The sequence below is a fragment of the Oncorhynchus keta genome, chromosome 34 (genome assembly GCF_023373465.1).
Source record: "Oncorhynchus keta strain PuntledgeMale-10-30-2019 chromosome 34, Oket_V2, whole genome shotgun sequence".
NCBI classification, from domain to species: Eukaryota; Metazoa; Chordata; class Actinopteri; order Salmoniformes; family Salmonidae; genus Oncorhynchus; species Oncorhynchus keta.
The window spans coordinates 54,911,891-54,933,538 of NC_068454.1; the positions used below are offsets into that span (position 1 = coordinate 54,911,891).

General features: G+C 42.0%; 1 protein-coding gene across 3 annotated transcripts; it reads right to left on the reverse strand.

Annotated features, from left to right (window-relative positions):
- Nucleotides 1-282: 282 nt before the first annotated feature.
- Nucleotides 283-21,398, reverse strand: LOC127915143 (uncharacterized). Of its 3 annotated transcripts, none has more exons than XM_052494105.1 (3): nucleotides 20,411-21,398; nucleotides 939-2,982; nucleotides 283-738 (listed from the first exon to the last, which is right to left on the reverse strand). In XM_052494105.1, the coding sequence occupies exons 2-3, from the start codon at nucleotides 1,329-1,331 to the stop codon at nucleotides 409-411; spliced, it is 723 nt and encodes a 240-aa protein (XP_052350065.1). In that variant the 5' UTR covers nucleotides 1,332-2,982; nucleotides 20,411-21,398; the 3' UTR covers nucleotides 283-408. The 3 variants fall into 3 exon arrangements, with proteins under 3 accessions (XP_052350065.1, XP_052350063.1, XP_052350064.1); XM_052494103.1 differs by having other exon boundaries at nucleotides 283-888; XM_052494104.1 differs by having other exon boundaries at nucleotides 283-2,982.
- Between the last annotated feature and the right edge of the window lie 250 nt (nucleotides 21,399-21,648).

Consider the following 21,648-nt stretch of genomic DNA (forward strand, 5'->3'; position numbering starts at 1 on the left):
AACATGACGCCACAAGAATGCATATGCCGGGTCAAAATCACCCGATAATGTAATATTTGTATGGGTCAAAAATATTATCAATTTTGTGGAATATCATTTGAACCTTTTAATAATTATTTTACTGTTTGAAATGGGGGTTTTTTGTCTCCCAGTTTGATGCACATTTTTAGAACGGCTATTGAAAATATTAGCATATTTTTCTTACAAACAATCTTACAATCAACGTTTCACATTCAACCTTTGAGTGAATAACAAAATAAATACACCTTAAAACATGCTAAATAATAGTTCCAAACATTTATTTGAAAATCCAAAGTTCATCATCAGTTTAAACGACAACACTAACAATTGTGAATTTAGAAAACATAAACACTAGAATGAGCAAAGTGTGTGTGCGCGCGCGTGCACTTATGCTGCCTTAGTCCATGCATTTGTTACAAACACAAGCATGTGACTGTGCTCTGTGTAGACAGGTATGTTGCACTGAGTACACCAGCAGCTGACTTTTCTAAACGTTGCGCTTGGGCAGAGCTGGCATCTCTTCCTCTTCTGGCCCTGGGTGCTCTGAGTGGTGGGCAGAGCTGGCACCTCTCCCTCTTCTGGCCCTGGGTGCTCTGAGTGGTGGGCAGAGCTGGCACCTCTTCCTCTTCTGGCCCTGGGTGCTCTGAGTGGTGGGCAGAGCTGGTATCTCTTCCTCTTCTGGCCCTGGGTGCTCTGAGTGGTGGGCAGAGCTGGCACCTCTTCCTCTTCTGGCCCTGGGTACTCTGAGTGGTGGGCAGAGCTGGTATCTCTTCCTCTTCTGGCCCTGGGTGCTCTGAGTGGTGGGCAGAGCTGGTATCTCTTCCTCTTCTGGCCCTGGGTGCTCTGAGTGGTGGGCAGAGCTGGTATCTCGTCCTCTTCTGGCCCTGGGTGCTCTGAGTGGTGGGCAGAGCTGGCACCTCTTCCTCTTCTGGCCCTGGGTGCTCTGAGTGGTGGGCAGAGCTGGTATCTCTTCCTCCTCTGGCCCTGGGTGCTCTGAGTGGTGGGCAGAGCTGGCATCTCTTCCTCTTCTGGCCCTGGGTGCTCTGAGTGGTGGGCAGAGCTGGTATCTCTTCCTCTTCTGGCCCTGGGTGCTCTGAGTGGTGGGCAGAGCTGGTATGTCTTCCTCTTCTGGCCCTGGGTGCTCTGAGTGGTGGGCAGAGCTGGTATCTCTTCTTCTTCTGGCCCTGGGTGCTCTGAGTGGTGGGCAGAGCTGGTATCTCTTCCTCTTCTGGCCCTGGGTGCTCTGAGTGGTGGGCAGAGCTGGCATCTCTTCCTCTTCTGGCCCTGGGTACTCTGAGTGGTGATGGCATGGCTCTCTTTCATCACCCCACATCTTTCCATTGCTTCAGTGATGACCTTTGGTAGGTTGCAACATCCTTCCATGCGCCTCTCTGCATGTGTGGGATCACAAGCTCTTTGACCAGCTCCTTGATGAACAGCCGTCGGGTGCCGTTCACACCTCACATGAAGTTGGGGTTCTGTGGCATAAATATGATGTAAACATTGAGGGTGGCACACACCATCTGATTCATAATGTCCAATCATCCTCTTGTGCAGTTATTTTATTGGATCATCTCTGGCTTCTTCTTGGCACTGGCCTCATCCACCACTTTGTCATCCTGCAGCGTGCTCGGAAAGGACAACTGCTTCGGCACATAAATTATCATGGCCAAGTTGACATTGAAACTAAACTCGGAGCTATGCACCTTCGTGAACTTGGATGGCTTCATAATTGGTGGTTATGTCCGGCTTGTTTTGGCGAAGAGTCCCCACAACTGTCACGTTATTGTCCAAGAGGTACTCTGCCAAAGGGACACTAGTAAAGAATGTGTCCATTGTGATATTGCGATCTGCGATTGAAAACAATGGGTGAAATACAAAAGTATACTTTTGGAATTTCTATTCTATAACTGTTTTGTATTAATACAACAATGTCTCAGAAGAATGAATAAAATATCAATCTAAAATACACACTAGAAAATATAAAAATGTCTGACCGAGGTATTGCAATAATTCTTAGAAAGAATACTTCAACTGTTTGTCTCATTCCACTGCACAACTTTCGGACAATGCTGTCTCCAAGGTTGTTCTGAACCTCCTCTCCTGGCTGTCTGCCTGTGTAGCCTATCCCATCAATGGCATAGGGGACTCTTGCATCACATAGTCAGAAGATCTTTATACCATATTTGACAGGCTTGCTGTGCATGTACTGTGTGAACCTGCTTCTGCCCCCGGAACGGCACAAGCTGCTCATCCACTGTGATGCAGTTGCTGGGGATGAACCTTCCACTACAGTTTGTTAGGAAAAGGTCCCACATATACCAGAAGGCTGCCAGGTGGTCTGTTGCCTCTCTGGACACTCTGGTCCTCTTGTTATCAATGTCAGGTAGTGACGGATACCCTCACGTCTTCCGACCGACATGGTGGCCTTATACATTGAGTTCTGCAGTGGATCCAAAAATAACTCCCATGTGGAGACATCCCACCTTTTCTCCACGCTGGTGAGGAGGGTTAAACCGATAAAGGCCTTTGGTTCATCTTTGTTGACCTCTCTCCCCTCGTTTCCTTTTGCTGTCGTTCTCCGTCCTTCACAATTTGTACACAATCTCAATGATACTAATGAACTGCTCCCAGGCATCTTTGGGTGACATCCCGTTACAGGCCCTGGGAAAAGCTCCTCAAGATGTTATGGATTCTGGTTCTGCCTTTAGTGGGGGGGGTCAGTAAGACCCTTTTAGACTCTGTCTACTTGACTGGTTTTCACTCTCCCCCTCAGAGGATTCCTCCACATCTGTAGGCTCATCTAGGACAGCTGGACCACCAGGTGCTTCCACAACTCCAACTTAACCCACCGGCACATAGTCAGTGTTATCTGAGTCGGATACCTCCAAGGCACCCTCATGGCTTCCTCATCCAGCGTCTTAAATATCTGGGAACATTCTTATGAGCCATTTACAAACACTGTGAATTGAGAAACACAAAAAGGCACTTCAATCAAAAAGTAAGTACAACTCATAAAACATATGGTGGTTTTCCCAATACTCCAATGATTTGGCATTAGTGTGGCTACGTGTATCAGATGATGAGCAAAATTGTTTTCCGGCATAGTGAAATTGTTGACTGCAGATGTGTTGTCCACTGTAAATATATTCCTGACTGAAAACATGAACTAGGATCAAAGGTTCCTGTCAAAGTCCATGAGAAAGGTACAGTAAAACTTTTTACCCGGCACATGCAAACTTGGGGTAGTAATACAAAAATTCTTACTCAATGAGTTAAAAAGGAGAAATGAAAACGGTGATCAACGAACATAAAACAATTTATTAAATGAATACTTCATTAATTACACAGCTTTTATTGTCGCAGCAAAAAGAAAGGTCCGTTTGACGAGTGCAATGCAGTGAATTCCGTAGGAAGTAAACACGGGTCAAATTTGACGCACAAATGAAAACTTGGGGCAGTGATGCAAAAACTATTTTTAATTCAAAAAATAAGTAATTGAAAAACAAAAAGGATGTTAGAACATTAAATACACATTATTGAAGGAATTCCTGGAATATTTGATGGGGGATCAATACAGCAACATAAAAAACATTAGGTCGGGTCACTAAGAAAATCAGTCAGTACACAGAAATATATGTTTTTCTTTTATTCAAATGATCCATATCACATATTGATCATTGCCAAATATAATCCCCCGTATACTCTGAGAATGGACTCCCAAATTGTTGGACTCTTAACTCTGGCTAACAAACATACAGTATGGCTATATGATGAAAGAGCTGATTCTCCTATCTTTTTTTCAAGTATAATTGTATAGAATCTGGTACTCAGTAAAACACATACAAGGCACTAGACTAGAAGCATTAAAAAGCCACTCTATCTATCATTATCTATCATTACGTCTACCGAGCTCTTGAACATATCTGCAAATTTAATAGTGTGCTCCAATCAATGATAATCTGCCAATTTGAATTACTAATTCAATCCTGCCTTGTTTTCTGTTTGTGCCATAGGGATGCTACTCTGTTCTTACACCTCCCCAGAGGGTCTGGCCTATGGTATGTCCTTAATGAAATGTAAACTATTATCATCAAGATAAACAATGCCTTATCAAAATAATAATCTTGTGCTTTTATTGTGCAAATAACACATTTCCTATCATTGCATTTTAGTTGCAGTAATTTTGAGGGGAGACTGTTTCATTATGCAGTCCCTTACTCCACCGAACTCCTAAAGTATGTCCCACACTGACACAGCAGGCCAATTAAGACTGTTCCTTGATGGGACAGAGAGGAGGGTCACCAGGGACCAGACTAGTGCTGCTATCAGTGGACCATCCCAAGCCTGTTAAACAGTTCCTCCCGAGACAAAGACCTTGTTCTACAACACAGACTCTCTCAATAAAATGTGTCCCATCTCTGGAATGCCGCGTCGAGCAAATGTACTGAATTTATACATCTTTGTCTGCCTGCCTCCCTGTCTGTCTCTCTCTTGCTCCCTCTCTTTATAGTGACAGCGTTATCAAAAGTGAGGTATTAAGAGCAACATGGGGGTACGTTAATGTCAAGCACACATGGTAGCTGTCAAGGCCATATGCTGCCATTTATTTTTTACAATGACAAAAAGTCAAAGCAGAGAAGAAAACCTTGACAGCTTGGTATGACATCTCAAAATCCTGAGCTCTCGCTCTCTCTCTCTCTCTCTGATGACATTTGTGGCTATGTGTATGTGCATTGTCCAATTCTCCAGTGGTTCTTGGGATCGAGGTTCCAATCATCTTATGGGAATAGCTAATTCATTTTCAATTGATCATAGTTTGAGGGAATACCCTTTTGTTTAGGTTTGTCAGAGACCTGAGGGTAGTGAGGGCCAATGTGTACCTCTGTGATAAAACAACAGATATTTGAAGTGTAAATTAATGTATAAACATCTACATTTTATTCTTGGTTCCATGTGCTTCCACCACCAGCCTCCCCCCATGCACAGCGAGCGCCCAGTATCAGGCCAAGCACACTCTATCAAAGCCCCACTTCACCACGGGCCCCAGTGGATAAAATAAAATACTGCACTTCTCGTTATTGACTGAGGGAAATGAAATAATCTATGATGCATGAACAAGTCCTAAATGAAATAATAATATCCTTAGCAGTGAAGAATGGATTGGAGGTACAGTAATTGAGCAGATTTATTTTGCGCCTGTGGAAAACAGGGGGGAGGGGACCGCCCCGGATTGTCTTCTGAAAACAGCCCAGCTATTTTATTTAATCTCAATTATTGGCTGGTAAATCCATTGTTAAACGTCATTTAGAGTGATGGATGAAGAGTGTCAGGCTTTTCCCCACGTAATCAATTCATATCTTATTAACACATATTATTTATGATTCTCATAATGTCCCCTGCGGGTGCTCAGCTGGGGAAGGGGCTTGCAGATGGGAGGCCTCAGCTGTTGCTGAAATGAGGTCTGACATACTGTAGCTTATGACTTAATAACTGCATATATAAAAATGTTTTTGCCGGTGCTATTGATTTGTTTCAGCCCATTCCAGAAATGAATGGAGAAGGGGGAGCTTTAATGGAACGTACTGAACTCCCCTTATACACACAAGGGGAATAACTCAGGCCATGGGGGATAAAGAAAAATAGCCTGCCTATATCCAGGGGGAAAATAAGTAACTCATATTCAAACTCTAAATACTTTACTGAATTACTAAATGGGTGTAAAATTGATTTAAACAGTAGTCTGTAGAGGGGAACTCATTGGTTGCATTGCCAAGTTGCATTGCCAAATCTCAGTAAAGAACGAATCCCAGTTAGGTAACTCCCGTTTGACCTATAGCCAAATGAATTTTCACACTGAATAAAAACTAAAAGGCTCAGGAAGCAACGGAGCCAGTGGTGGAAGATAATGTCTCATGGGTAATTGTGTAAAATGGTATCAACGGGTGTTTCAGTTAAACTCACTTGCCTTCTCTTTTTAATCTGTATTCCTTATTCAGGTGAGTCGTCCTCTTGCTTCTGGACTTCTGAACATCCAATAATAACCAATAAGGTGGAATGAGTCGTAAACAATGTTCAGGAGAGGCCGTATTATCAGATTCAGCACGAATCACCCTCGAGCCTTGCGGTCCACTTTGGTGGAGTTGCCGTACCAGGCTGTGATGCAACAGTATGATCTCGATGGTGCTCCTGTAGAACACTGCGAGGGCCCTCGGGGACAGGCCAAATTTCTTCACCATTCTGAGGTTGAAGAGCCGCTGTCGTGCCTTCCTCACCGCGGTGTCCGTGTGGTTAGCCCATTTCAGCTTCTCTGAGTTGTGTACGCCAAGGAATTTAAAGTTACTGATTGTCTCCACGGTGGCACCGTTGATGAGGATGGGGGCGTGTCCAGCCTGGTTCCTCCTGAAGTCCACAATCAGCTAATGTTGAGGGAGAGGTTGTTTACCTGGCAACACGTCATCAGAGTGCCTACCTCCTCCTTGAAGGCTGTCTCGCCATTGTTGGTAATCAGGCCTACTACTGTCATGTAGTCAGCGAACTTGATGATGGAGTTGGAACTGTGTGAGACCACACCATGTGTATTGCAATGGCGATTGCATCGTCCGTGGATCTGTCAAATTGGAGAGGGTCGAGTGTGTCAGGGAGGGATGAGGTGATTTGACTAGCCTCTCAAGGAACTTCATGATGACAGAAGTGAGTTCCACTGGTTGGTAGTCATTCAGTTCAGTTACTTTCCCTTTCTCGGGCACAGGGATGATAGTGGACATCTTGAAGCAGGTGGGTATAGCGGCCTGAACTAGGGAGAGATTGAAAATGTCAGAGAACACAACAGCCAGTTGGTCTGCACATGCTCTGAGGGCAATGCTAGGGATGCCGTTTGGGCCGGCAGCCTTGCGAGGGTTAACACATTTGAATCTCTTACATCCGTCCTCAGTGGAAACTGAGTGTATGTAGCCCACGTTGTCATCGGGGGCTCTCCTCAGCAGCTGAGGGTCATTGCGCTCAAATCTTGAAAATAAGGTGTTTCGCTCGCCCGGTAGGGTGGCGTTGTTGAATGTGATGTGGTTGGCTTTCTTTTTGTAATCCGTGATTGTTAGGAAACCCTGCCACATATGCTGTGTGTCCAACCCGCTGAATTGCTCCTCCATTTTGCCCCTATACTTGTGTTTAACCAAACTATTGTTCCCGGTCACCTTGCCCTGTTTATAATCAGAATCTATCTCGTTCAGTTTTCATACAAAGCTGATATCAATCCCCGGTTTTTGTTCCGGGTACATTTGATATATACTATCGGTATCACGTGATCTATTCATTCTTTGATGAATACAGTGACTTGAGTCGACGTATTCATTGATGTTATCTCCAGAAGAAATTAAAAACGTATTTGCCAGTAAAATACCCATCATCTGCCTTGGTGGGAGAGGAGACGGGAGCCCAGGTGGGAGAGGGAGAGGACGGCTGTGATCGATATCCTTGTCTAGGGCCTGGTGGAAAGGCAGCTCTCAGGCTGTGCAGCGAGCCAGCGAGCACAGAAAAGGAAAAGTGTCATTTTGTGATCTTTATCCAGTAATCTTGCTGACACCGTCTCTGTGATATATGTATCGGCTGGTCTGGTCTAGTCTGCTCCGGGGGCCCTTTGAGTCTCTCTCAGTCACAGAGCGTATCATCTCTACTGTGCGCTGGCCTGTGTGCGGGTTATACTTACACACACAGGCTAGATGGAAGCCGTTACTGCAGGAGAGCTGAGCTATGAGGAGAGTCGCCCGAAATGAAAACGTAATGGACAAGAAAGGAGAAGGAGTCATTCAGAAGGAAGCCCATATCACTTCGCAAATAGATAAACGATCACTTCCAGAGGTCACAACAGATCGAGAGGAAAAATCGGGCATTTGGTAAAGAGATATGATGATCTAAATAGCTGTGTCCCGGAAGAATTAGCTTTGATGTGGAGCTTATTTTGAGTGTGTATGCTAATTTTGAATTATCACCGAATATGATATGGTGTGAGAATGCGGCTGTGTATGACCGGAACTCTGTCTCTTAATTACTGCATTCATTTGTTATAATTAACTTAGAAATGAATGATCTACTGTATGCATGGTCTACGTGTTCAAACTTTTGTTTGCCACTGAGACCATACTGTATGTACAGTATACAGGCTTTTTGCAACAAGAAATGAACTAGCCCACCACTTTTGATTTCAACAACCCAGATAAAAATAAGTGGATTTAGCCAATCTTTTCATTCCAAGTATTTTCCCGTGAAGGAGTCATTAAATACAGACTGTCGTTCTTTTTTTAATATCCAATGAAAGTTTTGAAGCAGACAATTTGGAGGTTGAGTCATAAGCCGCTCTAGATTTTCAATTTTTCTGCCTGTGGCTTCTTACAGGGACATTTACTGGATGTTACGCTGATGAAGTGGCTTAAATAAAGAAATATATACTTTATTGACGTCACAGTAAAAATGCTTTTCATTTCAACCTTATATCACCTCTAAACATATAGGCTATATGGAATAGTGTCATTGTACCAAGAAACAGTGCATTCGAGAAAGTATTCAGACTCCTTGACTTTTTCCACATGTTGTTACGTTACAGCCTTATTCTAAAATGGATAAAATAATTTTTTCCCTCATCAATCTACACACAATACATCCCATAATGACAAAGCAAAGAATATCATATTTACATAAGTATTCAGACCCTTTACTCAGTACTTTGTTGAAGCACCTTTGGCAGCAATTACCGCATTTAGCCTTCTTGGGTATCACGCTACAAGCTTGGCACACCTGTATTTGAGGAGTTTCTGCCATTCTTCTCTGCAGATCCTCTGAAGCTCTGTCAGGTTGAGTGGGGAGCATCACTGCACAGCTATTTTCAGGTCTCTCCAGAGATGTTCGTTTGGGTTCAAGTCCGGGCTTTGGCTGGGCCACTCAAGGACATTCAGACCCGATGCCACTCCTGCGTTGTCTTGGATGTGTGCTTAGGGTCGTTGTCCTGGTGGAAGGTGAACCTTCGTCCCAGTCTGCGGTCCTAAGCACTCTAGAGCAGGTTTTATCAAGGATCTCTCTGTACTTTTCTCCACTCATGTTTCCCTCAATCCTGACTAGTCTCCCATTCCCTGATGCTGAAAAACATCCCCACAGCATGATGCTTCCACCACCATGCGTCACTGTAGGGATCATGCCTGGTTTCCTCCAGACGTGATGCTTGGCATTCAGTCCAAAGAGTTCAATCCTGGTTTCTTCAGACCAGAGAATCTTGTTTTTCATCGTCTCAGAATCCTTTAGGTGGCTTTTCGCAAACATCAAGCAGGCTGTTGGTTCTCCTATAGAGGAACTCTGGAGCTCTGTCAGAGTGAACATAGGATTCTTGGTCACCTCCCTGACCAAGGCCCTTCTCCCCTGATGGCTCAGCTCTAGGAAGAGTCTTGGTGGATCCAAACTTCTTCATATAAGAATGATCGAGGCCACTGTGTTCTTGGGGACCTTCAATGCTGCAGAATTCTTTTGGTACCCTTCCCCATATCTGTGCCTCAAAACAATCCTGTCTCTGAGCTCCACGGACAATTCCTTTAACCTCGTGGCTTGGTTTTTGCTCTGACATGCACTGTCAACTGTGGGGCCTTATATAGACAGGTGTGTGCCTTTCCAAATGATGTCCAATCAATTGAATTTATCACAGGTGGACTCTCATCAAGTTGTAGAAACATCTGAAGGATGATCAATGGAAACAAGATTAGTCTAATATCAAAGGGTCTGAATACTAATGTTAATATGATTTTGCAGAAATTTATAAAACCTGATTTTACTTTGTCTTTATTGGTTATAAGTGTGTAGAAAGATGAGGAAAATATTTAATATAATCCATTTTAGAATAAGGCTGTAACGTAACATAATGTGGAAAAGGGAAGGGGTCTGAATACTTTCTGAATGCACCGTATATGGTGCAGTTTTGCAATGATCTCTGCAAGTCAAATACTAGTTTTCTTATCTTTGATGTCAGGTCTAACTTAATTAGATATATAGTCAGTTAACACTTAGAATCAAGTTGTGATAAAGACATTAAATAAAGCAATACCTGTACCATTGGACATTTCACATTTGATATTACAACTATGTTATTGTTCATTGTGTGCAGACATTTCACTAAAACCACAATTCCTCAAGGTTTCATGTTGTACTTTCATTTCTAACTGCAGCCAATGAATTCAACTAGCGGAGCAAGCTTTGAACAGTATCTAACTTGCTGCTCGGGGGTTTACTTATACAAAGCTGCCACCTACTGGGCTGCAAAAATGGTTAAAAAAAAAGAAAGAAAAGAAAGAAAGCTGAACCGAATATGTACGTACATACTGACATACAGTAATTTTCGACTGGATAATCTTTACTGTTCTGTTTAGTAGTCTATTTGTCTGCCACTAAACTTCGACCCTAAGAGGCAAACCATTCTCTACGGGCCTAAAGTAGGCAGTTGATAACCGACAGTACCATGAATGAAACTACCACACTAAAACCATTCCACCTAAAATGTTCAGCCATCTCAAATACTGTACATCCACAAACTGAAATTATGCCAGTGAAATGAATCAGGTTGATCCCATAAGGTAGAAAATCACGATCTAATGATAGAGCTTACTTTTAGATGTCAACCTACTGCCGTAAGAAAAAACAATTTGCTCTTCTGGCTGCAGACCTAGGTCTCAGAGAGTTCTGTACAGAGAAAACACACATAGTGTATGTATCAGGGCATTGTTGCCTTTACCAGGCTGTATAGCGATGGAGAGGCTTCTGCTAAGTTATTCATAAAGGGCCATTACACCTTATGCATTTTTAATTGGCCAGACACAGCCTTTTTTGTCACAATATGGGGGGGGGGGTTGTAATGAATATTTACTGCCTGTTATTATTAATGATTGAAGCGATTAATAAGCAGGGAAGAAGGCACATCAAAGTAATTCAATTCCACCATACTGTTCATTTTCTGGTGAGTCATATCATAAACGGCCCTTAAGATTTGATTATCGTAAAGTTGGGTGCCGTTTTATGCGTTTCCATCCCATATGCAATGTTAATATCTGTGTGATCGCTCAGCATACTGTAGGCATCCAGCGGGTCCACATCTGGCCTCATGAATACTAACAGAATCAAGTAAAACTGAATACGCTTCCACTTCAATTGCGATTTTTCTCTAATTGTGACTTTGTCAGTTTCCTTGAATCCCAGTGTGATTCTTTTTATGTGGATCCTTGCCGACGTTCAACACGTATTTTGGAAAATTGTACATTTACATCAACGACTTTTAATTTTGTCAAGAAATAAAAAGAGGCAAATGGGCTGTAATATTTCACAAATTATTTACATTTGTATTCAATTTAAACAGTGTATAATGCTGAGGAGTAGAATTTACATTACAGTAATGAAAAAAGCTCACCACATTCTTTGAAAAAAGGTACTATATAGAACCAAAAGAGTTCTTCAGCTGTCCCCAATAGGAAGAACCCTTTGAAGAACCCTTGTTTTTTCCAAGTAGAACCATTTTGGACTCCATACAAGTGTATGATGTATAGCAATAGCAGGATGCAGGGGTAGAGTGCTGTTACATACAATAACAATTACTGAGTTCTCTCTCGTCTCTGTTTCGTTCTTGCATTTCTTTAATTACATATATTGCTGTGTTGTTGTTAGATAAGTGATACTCTACAGTATCATGTCTGAACAGGACTGGAAATGTTTACTGTCCCCTCCTTACAAAAAAATGTTGATACGACTCCTCTTAAACATGATGAGGAATCTTATTAATCCAGTCAAAAGATATGTAGTTACTTTAATAAAAAAAAAGACAATTATGATACAGTATTTGGTGATCAATTGTCTAATGGATGTCTCCTTTTCTACAGGACACCTGTCTCCAATCTCCTCCCTATCTGTTAGGATCAAAGCACAGACTCTTGAATTACCTATCCATACAATGTCATCCATTTGTCCCCCATGTTGATGTAACCCGACCTTGAAATCAGAGCCAGCAAAAAATAAATTAATTAAAGCCTAATCAAAAATGCTGCTCTCCTTTGGATGGGTGTCACACAGGAGGGATGATCTGTCCTGATTTCATTTTGCTTCCAAACCACATGATGCATTCAGACAATTAAAATTTCAACAAGTCATTCGCTGATAGCCCTGTGAGTGAGTACTGCCGGGCCGCGGGTCTGGGTTTAGGGTTTCTCGTGGTTTTTCCGACACTTCGAGGGCAGGTTATTTGTTTTGGCTTTTTGCCATGTCCGCAAGAAAACCATGTTTGTCTGAGTGTGCGTCTGCATCCAGAGTTTGCAAGGTCACACAGGCTCAAAGACAATGCACTTCTGACAAATGAAGAGTCATCCGGCTCTTTATTCAATGCTCTGTCCTTAAGAGTCACAAAGATTAGGGAGTGTTATATAGCAAACGGACATATTGGCTGTTGTATGGACACATACAGTACATGACATTGCCATTAGTATTTCCTGTTGTTTATGACATTGACATTAGACCAGTGGTTCCCAAACTTTTTATACTCCCGCACCCCTTCAAAACATTATTTATTTGTTCATCAAAAATGGCGAATAACTCACCACAGGTTAATGAGAAGGGTGTGCTTGAAAGGATGCACATAACTCTGCAATGTTGGGTTGTATTGGAGAGAGTCTCAGTCTTAAATCATTTTCCACACACACTCTGTGCCTGTATTTAGTTTTCATGCTAGTGAGGGCAGAGAATTCACTCTCCCATGGGTAAGTGGTTGCAAAGGGCATCAGTGTCTTCACAGCGCGACTTGCCAAGGGAAGAAACTCTGGGCGCAGCCAGATACAGAAATCTGGCAGTGGCCTCTGATTAAATAAAATTTTCACAAAACCGCGTGTTGCAATTTCGATGAGGCTTGTTCAGAAATCGGTAAGAGGACTGGAGGCGGGGCATGAAAGGTATAACGAATCCAGTTACCTACGTAATTATGGAAAGACCCGTGTGTTTCCTTGTTAAATGCAGATGGAAAAGAGCTCCAACTTCTTAATCAAAGCCTCAATTTTGTCACGCACATTGAATATAGTTGCGGAGAGTCCCTGTAATCCTAGTATCAAATAATTCAAGCTCGAAAAAACATCACCCAGATAGGCCAGTCGTGTGAGAAACTCGTCATCATTACAAGCGGACAGACAAGTGAAAATGATGGTCAGTAAAGAAAACTTTAAGCTCGTCTCTCAATTCAAAAACACGAGTCAATACTTTGCCCCTTGATAACCAGCACACTTCTGTTGTAAAAGTGTTGTATTGTTGCTGCCCATATCACTGCATAATTCAGAAAATACACGAGAGTTCAGAGGCCTTGTTTTTAACAAGAATGTAAACTCTCTGCCAGTATCAGATTTGTCTATATCCTGGGAAATGTTCTTGTTAATTACAACCTCATGCTAATCACATTAGCCTACGTTAGCTCAACTATCCCGCAGGGGACCCACCAATCCTGAAGAGGTTTTAACAAAGTTAACCATTTTCACTGTGGTGTCCAAAACATCTTTCAAATTGTCATGCATTCCCTTGGAAGCAAGAGCTTCTCGGTGGATGCTGCGGTGTACCCAAGTACCACTCCACTATGACTCCCGGTCATGGCTTTTGCGCCATCAGTACAGATACCAACACATCTTGACCATCAAAGTGCATTTGATATCGCAAAGCTGTCCAGTACTTTAAAAAATATCCTCTCCTGTTGTCCTGGTTTCCAGAAGAGGATGTCTTCCTTAATTGACCCCCCATAAACATAACGGACATATACCACGAGCTGTGCCAGGGCCCGCCCCGTCTGCTGACTCATCCAGCTGTAAAGCATATAATTCACTGGCTTGCGTGTGAAGCAGTAATTGTTTCAAAACATCTACTGCCATGTCACTGATGCCTAGTAAAACAGTGTTGTTTGATGAAGGCATTGTCTGTGTAGTTTTTTTTAGCCTTTCCCCCCAGTATTGTCCCAGCCATATCCGCAGCAGCAGGAAGAATTCCTCCACAATAGTATGGGGCTTGCCTGTCCTAGCCACTTGGTATCTCATCATGTAAGATGCTTCTAGCCCCTTCTTATTAATGGTATCTGTTGCTTTTATACTTGTCTTACTACTTGAAGGTTGTCTTTTTTTCTCACCCAAAACTCCAGTGTCTTATTTTTCGAATTGCCATGTTTTATTTATAAATGTCTGCTGCGCAAGAGTGAAGGTTTCCCGCGAGAGAGTAATGGGTAATGTGATTGGATGTTAATTATTTGACTAGGCTTCCTGTATTTGACATCGTGTTGTTATTTCGCTGGACACCGGATGTTTTGATTAGATTTTTGGCAGTGAAACGAGCTACTCAGGTGAGAGAAAAGAACTCACCGAAATAGCCCCGTTGGAAAATCTAAATGTACTGTTTGAAAATGTGAAGAAACATACAAATTAATATAAAATTATCTTAGAATCTTAAATTAATCTTAAATAATCTTAAATAAATTTTTTTAAAGATTTTTTCATATGAATCACATTTTTATTTGGCGTACCGCCGACGTCATTGTGCGTACCCCTGGGGGTGCATTGGACAATACCCACTGGGCAAAAACTGGTTGAATCAACATAGTTTCCATGTCATTTCAACAAAAACATTCAATGTGATGACGTTGAATCAAAACTGATTGGATTTGAAAGTCATCAACTTCAGGAAATGTGGCCATTTTGTCGCCCAACTTTTAACCTACATGACATCCAATGACATGGTAAATGTTTTTGTTGATTTCACGTTGAATTCAGGTTAGCAGACAACTCAACCAAATGTAAATCCAAACTAGACGTTGAACTGACGTCTGCGGCCAGTGGGTATTGAGTAGGTTTGTGGTTGTCAGAATCACAACAGGAGATCTGTGGCATTTGGCAGTCAGTACTGGACCATTATATTTGTGGTGCAAATGGAGAGAGCACATTGAAGACACTATAAGCTTGAGGAAATGTGTGATGTGTATGGAGTCTGTTGAACACTAGCACAGACATCTGCATCATGGACACCACAGACTGGGGTCCCATGGCATTCACACAACAGTTGTCTCTCTTACATTAGCTTTTAGATAGATCAATGTCTTTCAAGGAAAAGAGTAAATGGTCTAGTCTAGAAATTAGGGAACCCTGTTGTGACATGCAGCCGAGCATGAGGCCTGGTGAGCGAGCACACAGAGGCAGTGCTATAGAAGAGTATCAGACAGTTCATGGTTAATGAATGGCTGAGACATGAAGTGACTTTGGCTTCTAAGTGTTTGTGTGAGGGAGAGCAGTGTAGCGTGAACCTGTGGAGATGAAAATGAAAATTGGAAGTGATTAAGATGAAACTATCAACCATAATCTGTCGCTACAAAACATTGAAACAGCACTGCTGGGAGGTCTGGTAGGGGATGGAATGGGAAGGGGCATGGAGGACAGATATAGTGTGCAACAGTGCGTGACTCCCTTTCGCCAGAGGGAGCGGACCAGGATAAGACTGACAGCTCTGATGATGTCATCAAAAGTGGCCCTGGCAGGATGTGCTTGAGAAAGATGCCCAGCCAGCAGGGGCTGGCGATTTAGGGGGCAGCCTAGCGTGGCAGCTCCATTAAGGGCCGTGCATAATTCTAAGCAGCATGGGTAAGGGGCAAATTTAGAGTAAAAAAAGCACAGAGTAAAGAGTATAGCTTAACCATAAATAATGAAACACAGATGACATTTTTTACCTTCTGGCTGGCTACGTGGCATATTTGTTTTTCTCTTACCCCTTTTGTGTTTTTCTTCATTGGATTTTAACCAAAGCATTTAGAAAATTGAAAGAACACTATTCAAAAACAAGTCAACAAGAAATGACTAAATGAAAGCCCTCCTGAAGGTGTTAAGAATTAAATGGCTTTCTTTGTGGAGAAAGCTGGAATCCTTAATGATGAAACAGCCATTTCCGTGCGTCTGGGTCTTATCCTGAGGTCTGATAAACAAAAACAAAAACAATAACAACGGCTGCGGGGCGGACAGTGGCGCCGTTTCCCCCTACTGCGGATTTCCATCTTTAAAAGGACTTTCTTTGAGTATCAGTTCTTTCACTTTTGAAGCTGAAGATGCAATGGTATTTTTAATAAAGACGACAGCAGAAGTTGACTCTTAACCTATCAATCCCAGGCCTTTGGAATGATACCTCCTTTCCCCTTCCCTAATGTTTTAACAATTTACTCACGCCACAGCATTACAAGTGTTTCCATTCTAAAAGATAAGTCTAACTAATTGATAGAATGTATTTCCATTTTTCTTAACATACGTGTTATGTATGGACCCCTAAAAGGTCATTTGAACTGGCTTTTTCAAAATGATGTTAGCTTATTATGGGATGACTATGCAACCATTGATAGTTCAATTATGTTTCAAGCATCTGGGAGTCTCCAATAGAGTTCTATATAAGATGTGTTCATTTTAGGGGTATACATTAGGGGTATACTAAAAATAAAAAATATATTTTCTTGAGAAAAGCATATTTGTTCAGTATAAAGTACACTTTTTTTATATATATATAGACCAAAAGTGCTTATATTGCCTTCACCACAAATGAACAAAGTCATCATAGAATACTGAATAAAGTTTCGTAATGGTAACTAGAGTATTATGAGGAAGGTGACTGGGTCTCCTTCACAGGAGCATTTATAAGTTCCACAAACCTGCCACCAAGTGGATAGAGCTTGAAATTACAGAGAGCAGACAATGTTTGTAAAATAATGGAAGTATTCTTCTAGTATTTACTGGAAATTAATGTCTCTCTCTGTCCCAAAAATGTTATTGATTGCTGCATTCTGATTGTCTTTACAAACAATTTTGGAGAGGGATTGTGATTTGCAATTTGCTGAAAATATTGACCATGACTCTCACCAGAGAATCAATTATTGATTTCATCCATTTAAGGAGGGCAAATATTTACGTGTCTTTAGATTTCAATTGGAAGTCACTGAAGAGGGAAAATTGCTTATTGGAGATATCCAATGCCTTGTACCTGAGTAGGATTGGTGCAATTACACTAGTAACAACATATTGTTACATAGCACTTTACTGAGTGCATAGTTTTTGTAATTACAAAAGAGGATTAGGGACAGTTCCTTACACAGGTTTACTTCATAGGCATAAGTGGCACAGCATATGCTGAAGGCTGTGTCCAGATGTGGGGCGGCAGGTAGCCTAGTGGTTAGATCATTGGACTAGTAACCGAAAGGTTGCAAGATCGAATCCCCAAGCTGACAAGGTAAAAAATATGTAAATCTGCACCTGAATAAGGCAGTTAACCCACTGTTCCTATGCCGTCATTGTAAATAAGAACTTGTTATTAACTGACATGCCTAGTAAAATAAATGTAATTCCCCAGTATCAGAAATGTTCCTTGCTCAACTTAATGTTAGATGGTTCTTCACCCTGAAAGTAGTCTATGGGCCAGGAAAAACTGTAATCATGGGCAGAACCAACACAAAGTTGTTGTTTTTTAAATTTAAGAAAAAAAACAGTTTATAATATGGAACGTACAAATGTTTTAGGCTCTATTACCCATCAGTTGCTGTCTGTATAAGCTACAGTATGAGTCAGAGTGACTCTGAACTGCTGTGAGTTCATTTTGTCCCTGTAAAAATTTGAGCCTAAAAATGTTCTGTCCAAATACAACTCCTGGTGTTAGTTTGCCACCTTGTACACACAAACCAATGAATGGGGTACCTTTCCCAAGAAGGAATGTGATTAAAACACTGCCCGAGACATCATGGAGTTGGTGGCAAAACCAGGGGTGAATAATGAATCTTTCTCTGCAACTTCGACAATGTCCACATTAAGTATATTGGTTTCTACGTATATACAGATATACATTTTACATTTTAGAGTGAATACTACATTTCCCTTTCAAAATTGACGACAAAATGGAGTTCAATTTATTCCACTTTTCCCTATGTAGCAATTATGAATGATATATCCCCGATCGAGACCCCAAATATGTTACAGCCCGGGATGCCATGGTATGTTTTTACACTCATCTTGGTCAAGCTAGGCTAAATTCAACATATCGGTAGATAGACTACCTCTATAACTTCAGTCTAACTTGTTTAGATGTTTTTTGCTCCGGGGAGGGTTGTGTGTTTGCTTTTTCCTTCCCTGGTTTACATTTGCTCTTCTTCAGATTTTAGTATACAATTTCTTCCATCCTAGTCAAATGTCCTAATCCGCTTGCATGCGCCTCCCCTATATCAATGTGTTTTGGCACTATACTAAGTTTTTCTACATGTTAAATTTTACTGTACAACAGGTCAATAATATCAGTCTAACTGTCTTTCCTGCCTGCGTCTTTTTCCCCCAACACAGTTAAGCCAAAACCACGCCCAGGGGCGTTCTACTACACTCCCATTGACTAGCTAACGTGTCTCACTCACAGGCGATGAAGCACCCAAAATTGGTGTGCTTTGTTTATTGGTTGTGTGGTGCATTGGCTGTGGAAAATGTTTGAATATAATTCAAAATATGAAATAAGCCCCCCCCCCCTGGTATTGTTATTTGTGGTCGTTTTGACAGTTCAAGGGAGGGTCACATGAACATATTTTATGTTGGGGGGGGTTAATGGAACCTTGAGTTGCACCAACTCTCGTCTAGGGCATCCAAAAGGCTAGAGTTGGCCCTGAAGACGGATTTTCTATTTTTTTTGTGCCACAAACATCCTATTTAGAAATGTCATTTTATTTGATTAAAAACCAAGCATAGCCTCCCCCTTGTCAGACATAATTTCAATATATGTTTGATTTAGTTGGTGTCAACTAACATGAATTAAATGTGAATTAAATGTAGCCAATGCTATTTTATAAACTGTAGTATCAATCCACAGTGGACTAGGATGAGAATACTGTGTGCCAGCTGAATTGGAGTTGATGGCAACGCAAACACCATCAATAACCTACAGAACTTGAGACAAACACATCTAGTATTAAGCCATGGAAAGCCTTGATTGGCCAGTGAGTGGCCAAGCCATCATAACTACAACTTGTTTGCTAATCAAAACCCAGCCCTTTCACACTATAGCCAGCTATTTCACTCATAATAACTCCTATGAAAATAGCTAAAATCATTTCTGACCCCCCCGTCCGTAGACTTACACAGTAATTATGACAACTTCCAGGTTGGAAGATGTTCTCCTATCAGAGCTCTTGCAGCATGAACTGACATGGTGTCCATCCGATCAGAGAATAAATCTAGTACTGAAAGCATGAGCTACAGCTAGCTAACACTGCAGTGCATAAAGTGTGTTGAGTAGTTGACTCAAAGAGAGAAAGAGTTGATTTGTTTTGAACAAATTCATTTCTTCAAAACAGGAGACGCAGCAGAGCTATATTTAGTTGTATTTGTTTTCTTCGTCTTAGTTTCCCTTTCACTTACTTTGCTAATGCAGCTAAATTTAACCTACTCAACAACTTGACTCAAACAGAGAGGAAAGACCTAAGGCTATCCAACACTGCAACTTTTCCAAGTCAAGGTAAGCTTTCGGTTTTATTAATTTATTACCACCGGAGCCCACCAGTGTAACTGCTTGCTGTACACTGTACTGTGTGATTGGATTGTGTGTTTACTAAAGCATTAATTCTAATTTGTTGACAATGACATTAGTGAATATGGTGACAACGATATGGGCTCTGTAGTGGTTATTAGTTATGGTAGGAAGGTTTGGCTTTAAGATGTTGTTGTGCCTGGTCACAGACAACTGTGTCCACAAGGGGAAAAGGCGAGAGGAGCAGAGTGTGTCGCTGCGAGAAGGAATTATACAATGGGCAAGGTGATGATGCTGTATGTGGCTGCGATGAAAGTGAACGGTGGGTGTGGGTGATCAAGGGGTGTATTCATTCTGCCGATTCCGTTGCAAAATGTTTCTTAAACGGAAATTAATAGCGGGCTGGCACAGTTGAGAGCTTCCTTTGACATTGATTGGTTTCATACAACCGCTCTCAACACTGCAGACTTCCTTGTTGGTTTTGTGTCAAATTTAGGCATATATGTGACCTCTTCCGTGTTAAAGAAACCACAAAGCTTATTGCACTATAAAGACAATTCCCACACCTGTGCAGCACGGAAGTTAATGTTTGAAGGAGTGAATATGATAACTCCCTTTATACTAAAGGAATCACGAAGAGTCTCCTCATCCCAAAAAAATAAACATTGAGATATGTTTGCGATATTACTTTGCAACGTAGACGTTCTAGTTTCTTCCGAGATTGTACGTTGATGTAGTGCCCCATCAGTTATGAATGTTTCAACATCTGTTGCGAAGTCGTGTATTTTACCGTCACTTGCTGGTTTCAAAGAGCACGATAAACTACACTTACCTGTTCTAATGCGTCCACCAGCAAATCCGAGGCCATGATTGTGTTTCCGTTGTGGGTGCGTTAGCGAAGGCAACCTTCATTTGCATGCAATTAAAATATATGAATATGCATGGTCACTTCTCGGAACAGTGGAAGAACTGCTCTGACGCACGGCATGAAATAGACGTGCTTCACTCGTACGGTGTCAAAGAGCATCAGAGGCTGCCGAACTATTGTCAGAAGTCTGACGAGATGTACTGCATAGTTTTAGATGGCACTCCAACCCCACTATTCCAAAGAGAGTGACACATTTATTTTTTGACAGCGGTGTTTGAACTAGAGCTTAGCCAGCTACTGTAACAACGTGGCTTCTACACATACTGTAAATGAATGAATGGGGAAATCTCACTCGTATTTTCACTTGGTCAAAACTTTATACATCAAAACGACCAGAAAACATGTTTATCTTAACTGTGAATTAGTGGTCTCTAGAATTTGAAAACAATGCTTATAAAAGTTACAAACTGAAAACAGGATGTACAGTTGATTTCTTCCAACCGTCACGGACCGAGACGCGCATGCCTGCAGCTCCCCCTAGTGGTAACGCAAAGTATCCATGTGTATTAATGCAAAAACCATGGACTAGGCTACAATAATAAAGTTGTGCACAAACCAGGGTTTTTCCAATCGTTTCGTTCTGAAAATAACCATTTATTTATTATGTTCCATTCGATAGTTACCTGCCCATCCATGTGAGAGACGCAGACTCGATCTCGATCCTTTTAGTCTTTACTGAAGACTCATCTCTTCAGTAGGTCCTATGATTGAGTTTAGTCTGGCCCAGGGGTGTGAAGGTGAACGGAAAGGCACTGGAGCCCTTGATGTCTCTGCCTGGCTGGTTCCCCTCTCTCCACTGGGATTCTCTGCCTCTAACCCTATTACAGGGGCAGAGTTACTGGCTTACTGGTGCTCTTCCATGCTGTCCCTAGGATGGGTGCATCACTTGAGTAGGTTGAGTCACTGACGTGATCTTCCTGTCCGGGTTTGGCGACCCCCTCGGGTTCGTGCCGTGGGGAAGATGTTCGTGGGCTACACTCAGGCTTGTCGCAGGGTAGTAAGTTGGTGGTTGAAGATATCCCTCTAATGGTGTGGGGGACTGTACTTTGGAAAAGTAGGTGGGGTTATATCCTGCCTGGTTGGCCCTGTCCGGGGGTATCGTCGGACGGGGCCACAGTCTCCCAACCCGTCCTGTCTCAGCC

Bases quoted from the DNA above. Each gene is read 5' to 3' on its own strand.
- LOC127915143 (XM_052494103.1), bottom strand. From the start codon at position 1,331: ATGCCATCACCACTCAGAGTACCCAGGGCCAGAAGAGGAAGAGATGCC. The intron at 889-938 runs GTGCCAGCTCTG...GAAGAGGACGAG, and splicing joins CAGGGCCAGAAGAGGAAGAG to ATACCAGCTCTGCCCACCAC.